Here is a 12,456-nt window from a genome sequence, read left to right as displayed (position 1 = left end):
CGTGGGTCTTTAATCATTCATATTGGAAACAAGCTGACTTGGTCATGCATCAGAGAGAATAAAGCAGCTCTTATCTCTCTCTAGATCACACCCAGCAAACCTCAGGGCTGCAAATGAGCGAGGAAGTCTGCCTTGTGATGGGAGCGTGTTTTCACCCCCTCTGCAGCCCTGGGGAGAAGCATTTGCTGAGGCCAAGCTCGGAGAATGAAGTGCTGGAGAGCCAGAGCCAGGCAGACTCAGCTGGCCCAGCAGCAGTCTCAAGCAGGCTCTCCCCAGCAAACAGGGGTGTTTTGAGGCTGGACAGCCAGAGTGCAGATGATTCCAAAGGGTTCAGTTGCTTCCTTGCTAATAACCCTGCAGGCAACCGTCCTCTCCCTCCTTTGCCGGATCTCTGGCTCGGTGGAGAGTCCCAGCTGGTTTGTGGGTCTGCCCCAGGCAAGGACGGTGCCCCGGGAGCCCCAGCCCTGAGCAGCAGATCCCGAGGGTGCCTCCCAGCCGCTTTGCTGCTCTGGCTTTTCAGATGGAACTTTCCAGAGACGCTTCCTTCTCCCTGCGTGCAAAGAGGAGCCCGAATTCAGGCGCGGACACGAGGTCCCTCTGCAGCCGGCTTGCAGCAGGCTTGCCCGGGGAGGATGCTGAGCTGGCGCAGCAGCGCGGGCGGAGCGGGCGCCCCTCGGCTCAGCCCGTGCCAGCAGTGCCACCTATTGCCACGCCGGGCTCTGCCCGGGAGCCAGCTCGGGGCAGGAAGGAGCAGAGGGAAAGGCCAATTCCCACCCGGAACAAGAGAGGCTTCCCCGTTAACCCACACGCTGCTCCGCTTCTCTAAAACAGCAGAGAACGTTTAAAATATCTGCGTGTGTTAGACCACGCTAATCTCAAAGCCTGCGATGTCTGAGAGCCGAGCTCCCCATCAGAACCCGAGCTCCATCAAGTCCTTCTCCAAGCCCAACTCCCTCCAGTCCCAGCAGGAGGAACCATTGTCCTTGGGCCGGGGAAAGCAGCCAGGAAAGCAGGGCTCAGAGAGAGCTCGCAGCCTGCAGAGCTGCAGCAGGCAGGGAACGGCGGGCAGGGGCTGCCGCGGCCACAGCGGGGCTCTGCAGTGCTGGGTGCCCCTCAGAGAAGAGAACAAAACCCCAAACCCAGCAGCAAAACAGCAGCCGAGCTTCAGAAGCCGGGGGCTGCTGGGCAGCGAGGGTCCCGCTCGCAGAGGCAGCGGGGATGTGCAGCCCCCTCACCCTTCCCGAGCGCGCCCCGGGGACGCCACCCAACAAAGAAAAACATTCCACTTCTTCACTTCAGCCAAACATTTCAGCAGCTTGTCTCTTCCCTCACACATTTTGCAATACTTTGTCATCATAAATTGCCTCTGGTTTATGTTAACTAAAACCCTCTCTTGTTCAGTATCTGGTTTGAAAAATGTTGGCAAGAAGCATGAGTTCAGAGCAGATTTATATCCACAGACCGTGTGGAGCACTGGGATGAGTTTCCCAGAACACGAACCCAAGTTTACCAAATAAGAACATGAAAAACCCAAAGAACTGGTTCACATCGTCCAGCTCCCACATGGCAGATCCACGAGGGCAGTGGGAATCCGACAGCACAAACCACAGGCAGACATTGCTCGTGGGTATGGGAGACAAACATGGGCTGCAGAGTCTCAGGAGGAGGGAGAGCTTGAAAGGTCTGCAGGATCAAGTCTGAAAATTCACCACATCCTAAACCACAGCTGGTGGGACACAGGAGACGCTTCCAGGGGAGCAGCTGCTGCCACTGCCTTGCACAGGGTTTGGGAGCAGGGATGAGTGACTTAAGCCTTCAAGACACCTTGATTTTCTGAGACACATAACTCCCAACAAACTTCCCACTGTCGAAAAAAACTCTAAAGATAGAGTCGTGGGATGTGCAGAAACACCTGTCTCCTTTTCCAAATGCCTTCCCAGCTTGTCCCAGCTTACATCCCAACATCCTTCTGTGCAGTCCAACACCTGGCTTTTGGGCCACAGGCAGGGAAGGAAAATAGGGGAGCTCAAAAATGTTCAAGCTTAAAAAAAAAAACAAAACAAAACCCCTACCTTTTTTCCTTTAAAACAAAGCTGTGACATTGTTTAAAAGAAGAAAAATGTTGACAAACAATAACAGAGAAAAGGACTAAACAGAAGGTTAAAATTGCACAAACATAAAACACAATTTTTGAATCTCAGGACAGATCTGAGCTCTCTGCAGCTCAGAACTTTGCCTGGTTTGGTCAGGGGGCAAGAAAACCCCAGCAGACCCAGACCTGCTCTGTGAAGGGGCAGTGAGGAGGGGGATCTTTACTGGGCAGGCGAATTCAACAGCTGGAAACCAGTTACAATGGTTTCCTCCTGGCAGGAGGTGGCAGCTCTGAGAGCAGGGCTAGCTCACCCCGGGGACTGAGGTGGTGTCACAAGGCTGCCAGGGAGCACCCTCGGGCCAGGAGGAAAAGCCCCCAGCTGCTTCCCCTGGGAACACGGGGGCTTCGCTTTCCCTCGGCACTCGGTATCTCTGAAAAACTGGGGGTCCTCCCCTCCGGGAAGAGCTGGACCCCAAGCAAGGAGAAATTCCGTGTTCTCCAGGACAGGGCCGGTGGTGCCGTGTGTCGGCGGGGACACCACGGGGATACAGGGACACGGGACACGGGGACAGGGCACACGGGCACGGGCACGGACACGGGCAACACGGGGACAGGGGACACGGACACGGGCACGGACACGGACACGGACACGGACACGGACACGCGTGGCAGCCCCGCAGCCGGGCCGGGGCCGGGGCCGCTCCTCCCGGCGCCGCCAGAGATCGCTGTGGGAGCGCTGTGTGCCCGGCCCGGCCCCAAAGCCCGGCCCCAAAGCCCGGCCCAGTCCCGTATCCCCGGCCCGGCCCCGCTGCCGGGCGCCGGTTCCGGTCGCAGCGAGCCTCCCGCCCGCCTGCCGTGTTGAGCTGAGGCGGCTGCGGCTGTGGGCCCGGGGCTCGCATCGGGCACCGAACGCCTCGGCAGCGCCGGGGCCAGAGCTTGGCAGGGGCTCCCTGAGAGAAGGGGCTGTGCTCGGGGAGCTGCCCCGCTGGCCCCGGGCACAGCCCGAGCTCCCTCCGCGCCCGGTGCCGCCGGGCCCTGCCCGGCCGTGGCTCCTTCACCGCCCGACACGGGCTCTCGGGCCCCACGGGAGCGAGCTCCGTGAACACGGCATCCTTGTCGCCCCTCTGCGCCCTAGCCCTGGCTGCTGGGCCCGGCCGTCTCCAGGCTCCTCGGCTCAGTCACCTGGGAAAGGTTTCCAGCCGCAGCAGTGGCTCTGAATTATGCATGAATGTGCTTTGTCAGGGGCAGGGCTGCGCTCAGGCTCAGGGATGAGCCCTGAGCCCTGTGCTGGAGGCGGCTATTGATAACCACAGATTATAAATACCTGCCACACAGGTCCCCGGGGTGACTGGGGGGCCGTCGCCGCTGTAATGCCATTAGCTGCTCCAATGCCGCCGAGGGCAGCAGCGCTGGGGTGAGGGCGGCGAGGCGCAAGCCTGGATGCCCGGGAGGGTTTCCCGGCTGCATCACGCCCGAGCCGGGTCTCCGGCCCGTCCCGTGCAAAATGCGAACTGCAGCACGGGCGAGGCGCGGCTGCTGCGGGGACTGAGCTGAGGCCACGGGCTCCTGGCACTGCCCCCGGCACCGGCCGAGACTGAGCGGGCACCGGAGTGCCCTGGTCCTGCGGGGAGCGCGGCTCTGCCGCGGCTCACGCTGGCCCGGAGCAAGGCACCTGTCCCCAGGTGACTCGTGGCTTTAAGGCCACCAGACCTGCTCTGCAGGGGAGCGGGTGGGCCCAGCCATGCGGGTGGTTGCACAAGAGTCCCGAACGTGCCACCGCATCCGCGGCCTTCAGGCTGTCCCTGCGGCTCGAGGCCGCGCTGACGGAGAGGATTTCCCAGCCGTGTGTCCGGGCAGCCCGCGGCTCTCCCCGGCTGAGCAGCTCGGCTCGGACACCGTGGCCCTTCCGCATCCCTGCCAGCGGGGTAAGGGACCAGCCGAGGCTGCCCACGGGGCAGCGTGTGCTCCCGCTCCAGCCAGGTGGCACCAGGTGAGTTACTGGAGTCCCCCTTTCTGCTGCTGTCAATACCGACCGTGGGAGAACAGCAGGGAAGAGGGAGAAGCCCCCTCTTCGGCGGTGGGTTTTCTGTGGGGTTGGGGTTTTTCACACGCTGCAGAGCTGGGGATGCTGCAGCGCAGAAGGCTGAGCTGCTCCCAGCCCGGCAGGAACGCTCTCCCCTGCAGCGGGGGCTGCTCCCCAGGGAGGCCCAGGCTCGGTGCCCGTGCCGTGCCGTGCCGTGCCCTTCCCGAGGCACAGCCCACCCAAAAGGGGCTCTGCTCCCCGCTCCTGTGTTTGTTGCTGGCCCCAGCGAGGGGGTCCCAGGCACCCCTGGGACTGGGGCTTCCCTGCCCTTCTCGCTCTTCCCGCATAGGAGCAACCCCAGCCTTCTCCAGGGGCATCCATCTCCCCCAGCCGCTGTGGGGTCACACGGCCACAGAAACCCCCGCAGCTGGGTACCCCCGGAGCGCCGGGGGCCCCGGGCAGGGCAGCAGCTCCAGCACTGCAGAGCCCCGCGGGCTCGCAGCCTCCATCCTGGGCAGGGGCTGGCAGCAGCCTGGCACCCCCGGGCTCCAGCCCAGCGCCGCGGGAGGGAGGAAGCTTCCCAGAAGACGGAGAGCTAAAAAAAGGCAAGGCTTGGAGCAACCCAGGGCTGCCAGCTATTTATTCTAGCATGCCTGTATGCTGCAGAGCAGGAGAAAGATATTTTAAAGCTGCTGCAAGGAAGCTTGTCTGTCTGCCTGGGTTTGTTGTTCAAAAATTCAATTACCAGCAGTCCTGCACCACCTTCAGCCAAGTGCCTTCCTAACACCCCAAGGCAGCCAACCCCTCCATTAGAACTACACTGAAGCAGATGCTTGGAAAAAAGGCATAGCACCAACACATCAGGAAGAGTTTGGGTTTTTGAGTTCACATCTCACACTCAATTTATTTCTGGCCAGTCCTAATGAGAAATTTCCAACCAGCTTTTAGCATCAAGGGCTCACCCTTACTGACTCAAGCTCTCATTGGCACTTACCCCTTTGGGCTTACAGACCTCACCTCCTACTAAAAAAGCACACCCCAGCCTCCTGTTTAAAAAAAAAAAAAAGCAAAGCACTGCAATCTCTGTTCTTGGATATGTATTTTTTACTGAAAAAATCATTCATAAATTAACAAATACAAAAATGTACAAACACATGGGTAAATAAATGTAATGACACAAAGGATTGCTTTGCTGAGAAGTGTGTGTGTGTTGTAAAACACTAATCTTCAGTGCAAAAACGTCCCCCTGGCACCTCTTAAAAACATAACAGTAAGCTCAAAAGCCATGATGTTGGAAAGCTGCTTGAGAGTTTAAAGCCACTTCTGATGGTGAGGGGCCTGAAGTGCGCGGCCGATGCTCAGACAGTACCTCCCTTAGAGAAGCAGAGCTTTACGAAGAATTGACTGTCAATAAATAGTTTTGCAAATAAAACCCACGTGGCTCATTTAAAAAAAACAAATCAGCATCGCACAGGACCTGCTCTCCAGCAGGGCTGACTGACGGCGCTGACGTGGAAGGGGCAAACGAGTGGCCTTGTCGAACTTCAGCTGCCAGAATATGTACAAGTTCTCCTTAATACAAGAATTTTTATACCATAACAGCACATGCGCTTGACAGTATGTTTTTAACAGTTACATTTACTATACAGTATTTGACATAGCTGATAAGATTAACAGTGCACATTTTCAGATAATCCACATTTTAAAAAGGGAAAAAAAAGAAAAATTCAACATGGTTAGAACGAAGGGTGGGATGCTGCTGGGGATGGACCCTTCTGTGCCAGCCGCAGAGTGCAGTTCTGAGCAGAGGTAACGGCTTTGTTCCACACCAGGTGCGCCGGGTGTCAGGGACACGGCAGGCTGGGGATCCCAGCTAAGGGAGTTCAACACTTACTCACACACACATGCATGATTCCGGGGTAGTGAACTGGGACTAGTTGAAATACATTCCTTGTTTGAAGCACCATTAAACAAAGACAGGTTCCTAGCAAGGTCTCAGGGTGAAAGAAAAGAGGGGCAGGGCAATGCGGGTTCAACACCCGGAAAGGGTCCACGTGAATTACAGATCAAGACTCCAAAGCAAAAGTCTTTATTGCTGTATGCGCCGGAAAAAGCAAATCCTCACCTCTGCTTATAAATAACCAGGCTGAATCCCCTCGGGAAGCCAGTTTAAAGCACATGTAAGTTCAGAGACTTTAAAACTTAGTTACAAACTCATCAGCGCTTTTCAAGGGCAGGCTCGCTGTCCTCTCATGCCGGCCGATAAGATCTACACAAAACTTGTGTTTTCTAAACTAACGTTTTCTGGATACAGGTTAGGAATGCCCTGGGCAGTCACACCCACCACAGATGCGTATGGGGATCATACGTCCACGGAACTGAGGAAACAGTGTAAACCATGAGAAGTTAAGGAAACCGAAGGCAAACAATGCAATGAAAAGAGTTAAAGTCCTTCGGAGGTCAAGTACCCGCCCTTGTTGTGTGGAAACACAAACCAAAACCAACACCCAATGTATTTACTGTTAAGTCAGAGAGGTCCAGTGAGAGTGGTGGTGTCAGTGCTGTGCAAGGGCTGGACTGTGTCCGTGGGACAGGGCCCGCAGTCCAGCCTGCCCACGGCGCTGTGAAGAAAGGAGGGATGACACTGGATAGATGATGGGCTGTCAGACCAAGCTCTGGCTCCCAGTCCTCATATTTTCACGTGTCCTTCATGTCTCTCACTGAGCTGTGACCCCGTGCCACCGGCTGTGCCCATGCCAGTGCTGCCAGGTACCGAGGGGGGGCCTCCGACAGCACCCCTGGATTTACAGGGCAAATACAAACTAAACCAACCTCCCAAACCATTCCAGCACGTTCCAGAGGGAGGGCAAGCTCTGCCGTGCAGGGAGGGCTCAGGTGGGAGCAGTGGCTCCATCCCAGCCCGGGGACCTTGGCGCTGCTGTCAGCGGGACACAGAGCCACAGCCACGGGACTGCCTTCCACTCATTTGCACGTCACGTTGCAAGAGTGACAGAAAAGGGAGGGTTTGTAATAAATATTCCCGTTTCCTCACCCTCCCTGGAACGAGCCAGCCCTGCAGTTTCTGGAATGAGTGATGACCTGGCTGTATTTCTCACCCACTGCACTGGAAGGTTCTGGGCTCTGGCCCACAAACATTTCTGCACATGCCCAGCTGGAATCATGGGAGCAGTCTCACTGGCTTAAAAGGGAACACCTTGCACACGTACAGTGATGCTCACACAAGTGTTTTCAGAACTCAGGACTAAAATGAGTGACTGCATGTAAACCTCTCACTTGGACTTGAACCATAGGAGAAAAATGAAAAGGGGCGATTTACACAGCATATTTACACTTACACTTCTTTAAGAAGCGATTCTGTTGTATGTACTTCAAGCAGGTCATTTAAAAAACCACACAGACATAGAAGAATGGCATCAGAATCGTCTGATCTCCCCCCAGGGCAGTTGCCAACCAAATTGCTCACGAAGTTCACTGTCAAGAAGCCAGAGTCCCTCAGCTGAGCCGCTTCCCGGAGGAGAAAGCACATCTGAGGAGAGTCCCAGTGCCAGAGATTGCTAGAGGAGGAATGTGGAGACGAGAGCAGCAGGTCGAACTGTTGTCCTGAAACCCAGAAAGCAAGTGGCAGAAAAAATAAAGAGACTGCTGAGCTCGCTGCCCAGGTATCGGTCTGGATTGGTACAGCTAGGGCAATTTGTGCGTGCACCTTCAGCCTCATTCTCCAAAATACTGTGATCCTTCATTAGACAAAGTGTTGCTTGTCCTCAATAACCCTTGGAAAAGAAAGTCTAGCGTGGTGCTTTCTTGGTGGAGGGCAGAGCAAAGTTATTTTCTGCTCTTAATATTCGGTCACCAGAGCCAGCTCCGGTGTCAGGTTAACAGTGATGTTCTTATACAAGGCGTCATACGTGACGTTTGGAAAGTAGTTCAAGTTATTGAGGCCGTCCAGGGCTTGCCTTTCTTTTGACTTCCTCAGCAAGGCGTACCTGTGCAACGAGAACCAGAGGCCAGAGTCACTTCCACGGATCTCACAGCGCCTGCAAACTCCTCCCAGGGCCACCAGAGCACCTTGCAAAGGGCCAGGCCCAGGAGCAGCTACAAAACAACTGAGTCCCTAGTGAAGGCAACCAGCACATTCAAATACCCTGTGTTAGCAAATAGCAGAAAACTCCAGAAAAGCCCATCCCTCGATAAAGGGCAAAATGCTCACTGTGCCACCAGCAAGCACTCAGCTGCCAAAAGAACCTGTGGCACCAAAGCCTGCAGGTCCCGTTCCCAGGAGGGGGCTGAGCCTGGGGGTCCTGCCAAGCCCACCTTCCACACCACCCTGGAGAGATGCAGCTGAGGGGGGACGTGGTCCTTGCCACTTGTATGAAACCAGACATGAACAAGAACAGAACTAAATGGCTTCAGCCTGAGGGATGGGGCGAGGAAGTAAAACCAGCAGAATGGTGGTATGGGGAAGGAAACTGCAGCTGGTGCACAAAACCAGCTTCAAACACATTTACAGGCAGCATGAGGAAATAGAAGGAGGAGGGTTATGAGGGGAAAATAGGCAGAAATATCTCAGCAGGACTGTGACTCCCTTCAGCACAGTGCTGGGGGCCTGCAGGCCCCAGGGCGAGTGGGAGCTGGGCTAAGACCTGGGGGCAGAGAAGGGACCAGGGAAGGGCTGTGCCATGAGGCAGGGGAAGGTGCTGGGTGAGAACAAAGAGGGAAGTACCAGGAACCAGAGCTCAGTCCCATGGCATTATCACCCTGCCATGCTTCACTGGTTTGACTAAATATGGTTTTTCAAACCAAAAGCAACTTCTCTTTTTCAAGAGTGAAGTAAGAGAAGCATCTCTGACTGGCTGCATTCTGTCCAACAGAAAAATGAAAAGCAGGGCTAAAGATGGAAACCCAAATGGAAACACCCCCAAAAATGAGTCTTCTGCAAAAGAAGACCAACAGACAGCTCAAATCTCTGCAGCAGCAGCCTACAGACCAGAGCTTGCACTGAGCTTGCACTTCTTGTCCAGCAGCTGCTCAGCTACAAGTGTTGATTCCTGAAGCTCTTTGTGAAAGATGTATTTCTCTGGTTTTCTGTTGCACAGTTTTCAGAAGACTCAAATTCCACTGTGGTCGTCAGGCAAAAGCAATCAGTCAAGCTGGGCACTCTCTGAAGCAGCCCTGGCTCTGGGACAGAGGGGCTGGAGCCCTCCTGGAGAGCTCCAGGGAGGATTTATCTTGAGAAAAATGCTCACACAGTACTTGTCCTCCTGGTCCAGGGGAGAGCTGTCACTCCTGATGGATGTCTGCAGCCTCACAAGACAGCAAACCCCGAGTTCAGGGCTCTGTACACCCACCCCAGCTTGGGGCCAAGAAGCAGAAACAGGAATGGAGAGGGTGTTGCTGTTGGACTTTTGAGTGCTGCAGGGACACCTGAAGCTTTAGCAGCACGCTGCAGCACAGCCCTGCTCTGTGCTCCTGCAGGCTGAGCTCCTTCAGCACCGAGCTCAGGCTCTCCTGGAAACATCAAAGCTTCTCTGACACCCAGCAAGGGCCACTGCTGTGCATTGCTCTGGAGATAAAGGACAGCCCTCAGCCTGCCATGCTGAAATCCCCCCTTCTGGGTGGCATCTGAGCAGCCACACAGCAAGGATCCCTCATGCAGGGATGAAGGGTATGAAATGCAGGGATGGAGGAATCCTGGCTCTGCCTCCATCTCCCTGCAGTTAGCTTCCTTCAAGAGTTCAGGCTGTCACTGCCCCCAAACAGCTGCAGAGAACCTCCTACATGGTACAGACTCTTTGTGAAATGCTTTAGGATTGCTAAAAAATTTACTTGCCTTCCTAGGAACTGCACTTCTCCCCGATGATGGTGGGGAATTGATTTGTATTTCCCTGTGTCTCCTTCTGGTCGAGTCACCGAGTAGCCTGCATACTGTACTCTGCATTAGAAAGGGGAGAAATAAAATAAAATAAACAAAAAATAATCACCCGTTGTGTTTGCTGTGCTGGCAGTGCTTCCAGGGCTGCAGTCAGACCTCCTGGGGCTCTGGCTGTGGCTCGGCCTTCCCTTCCCACCCACAGAGCAGCCACACAAACCTCCTGCTGCCCCGGGCTCGGGCACGGCACAGCAGAGCCCCGCTCAGCCAGCGGCGTGGGACACGCTGTGCACCGAGCCTGCAGCCCCCAGGAGCACAAACACTGCACAGAGCCTGCAGCCCCCAGGCAGCAGTGTGGGACACTGCACAGAGCCTGCAGCCCCCAGGAGCAGAGACACTGCACAGAGCCCGCAGCCCCCAGGCAGCAGTGTGGGACACTGCACAGAGCCTGCAGCCCCCAGGCAGTGGTGTGGGACACTGCACCGAGCCTGCAGCCCCCAGGAGCAGAGACACTGCACAGAGCCCGCAGCCCCCAGGAGCAGAGACACTGCACAGAGCCCGCAGCCCCCAGGAGCAGAGACACTGCACAGAGCCCGCAGCCCCCAGGAGCAGAGACACTGCACAGAGCCCGCAGCCCCCAGGAGCAGAGACACTGCACAGAGCCCGCAGCCCCCACGCAGCCAGGCAGCCCTCCTCTGCCCCCCACGCACTGCCCGTGCTGGCTGGAGCAGCCCCTGCCCCACGGAGCCAGCGCAGCCCAGGGCAGGCAGCACAGCGAGCCCAGCACCCGTGTCCAGGGTGGCACTGTCCCCTCAGGGCACGTGTCCCGGGTGGCACTGTCCCCTCAGGGCACGTGTCCCGGGTGGCACTGTCCCCTCAGGGCACGTGCCCATGCCCAGGGTGGCACTGTCCCCCCAGGGCACATGCCAGCTCAGCTCACCCACCACCCCCAAGCCCACGGAGCCCGTACCTGTTCCAGAGGTCGTCATCCTCGCCACCCCAGCCCCAGAAGGCGTTGGGGAACCCGTTGATCTTCTGGAACTGCTCGACAGTCAGGCCACTCACCCCCCCGAAGAACTCGTTGTACGGGAGCCTGAGCAGGAGAGAAGGGTCAGGGCAGAGCCCACTGGCTCTCCCACCTGCCGTGGGAAAGCCCAAGCCCTGAGGATGCTCTCTGACATTCTCTCTCATGCTCCCTTTGCACAAAGCCTGAGAAAAAACCCAGACTCCTTCTCTGCATTAAAAATAAATAACTCTAACACTGGATCCTGAGCAGTTGTGCCAGCAGGAAGGAAGAAGAGTGCTTACAGGTACATGTATTTATCCAGCTTGGCTGCAAAGTGCCTGGGCATCTGTCCACACCCATAATAGTTACGGTCGTTCTCTGGTATGTGGTCCACGTCGTGGAAGATGAGGCAGTCCCAGTCCAAGTCCTTCATTGCTTCCCGAAAGCCAACGTTGAAGAGCATGGCACGGTTGAAGGGTTGGTTTCCAGCCTGGCAGGGAGAAAGTTCCTTCTCAAGAGGAGCCCCTGCAGCTCTTGCTCTGTGTGTGTTCTCAGCCCTGTCTAGAAAACTGCAGAGGGCAACCAGCTCCCACACTGGCACCGTGAAAGGAGCCAAGTATTGGAGGAGACCAGTGAGATCAACCAACACTGAAATATTCAATTGACAATGCAGGAGTAAAAATAAAGACGCTGAAGCCTTGTTGCTCAGACACTTGAAAAAAAGCCTGATTTTGATCAATCTGTTTTAGCTGGAGCTAAATATGGAGGCACATTTACTGGGTGGATGAAGCCAAACAGCTTAAGTGAGAGGTCCAGGTACACATGAAATGACAGTCATGTTCTACATGAAATGCCTAACTCTGCTCAGGCCATTCCTGTCCTAGGGGATGCTGCCTGGAATGCTGCAGGGATATACAAAAAACCTGCAGCATTGTCTGAACTGCAAATACCTGGTCCAAACCCTTTTTAAAAAATAACTCCTACTAAACAGAACTTAAAAAACAAAACAAGAACACAAATGCCCAGTTTCTGTTTTCCATATAAAACCAGTAATTTCTGAGCAGCAGTAATCTCTTAGCTGTGCCCCTTTTGGCCAGAACGGGACACCTCAGGCATGGCAGCATGGCCCCACGCCTCAGATGTGACCTGGAGGGACACTCGTGGCGCGGCAGAGCCGTGCCTGCCCCGCGCTCCCTCACCTGCTCCACGACGTAGAAGGCGAACTGTAAACGCTGCCGCTGCAGCATGGGAATGAGGTGTCTGAAGAGGACGGGAAGATGCTCATATCGGTTGCGGAATGGGATCAGGATCGCCACCTGATGAGCAGAGCACAGGGCCCTCACTGCACTGGCCCGGGCTGGGAGCAGGGCTGGCTGGGGTGGGGATGCAGGAGCAGCACTAACCAAGCACTCTTAGCTCTCCCATGCAGAGGAGCCTGAGACCCTTCC

At 55.9% G+C, this 12,456-nt stretch overlaps 1 protein-coding gene across 3 annotated transcripts in view; it reads right to left on the bottom strand.

The window, feature by feature from the left end:
• Positions 1 to 5,204: 5,204 nt before the first annotated feature.
• B4GALT5 (beta-1,4-galactosyltransferase 5) overlaps positions 5,205 to 12,456 on the bottom strand; it is a 34,464-nt gene continuing 27,212 nt past the window's right edge. For 2 of the 3 annotated variants that reach the window (XM_041478550.1, XM_041478552.1), the window contains exons 5-9: positions 12,208 to 12,324; positions 11,311 to 11,498; positions 10,973 to 11,095; positions 9,964 to 10,065; positions 5,205 to 8,119 (exon numbers count right to left, since the gene is read on the bottom strand). In XM_041478550.1, the coding sequence (XP_041334484.1) occupies positions 7,972 to 8,119; positions 9,964 to 10,065; positions 10,973 to 11,095; positions 11,311 to 11,498; positions 12,208 to 12,324 (678 nt within the window). In that variant the 3' untranslated portion in view covers positions 5,205 to 7,971. The remainder of the gene's footprint in view (positions 8,120 to 9,963; positions 10,066 to 10,972; positions 11,096 to 11,310; positions 11,499 to 12,207; positions 12,325 to 12,456) is intronic. The other variant, XM_041478551.1, reaches the window with a different exon arrangement.

The sequence above is a fragment of the Pyrgilauda ruficollis genome, unplaced genomic scaffold (genome assembly GCF_017590135.1).
Source record: "Pyrgilauda ruficollis isolate IOZ18807 unplaced genomic scaffold, ASM1759013v1 scaffold45, whole genome shotgun sequence".
Lineage (NCBI taxonomy): Eukaryota > Metazoa > Chordata > Aves > Passeriformes > Passeridae > Pyrgilauda > Pyrgilauda ruficollis.
This window is presented reverse-complemented; position numbering and strand designations above follow the sequence as displayed.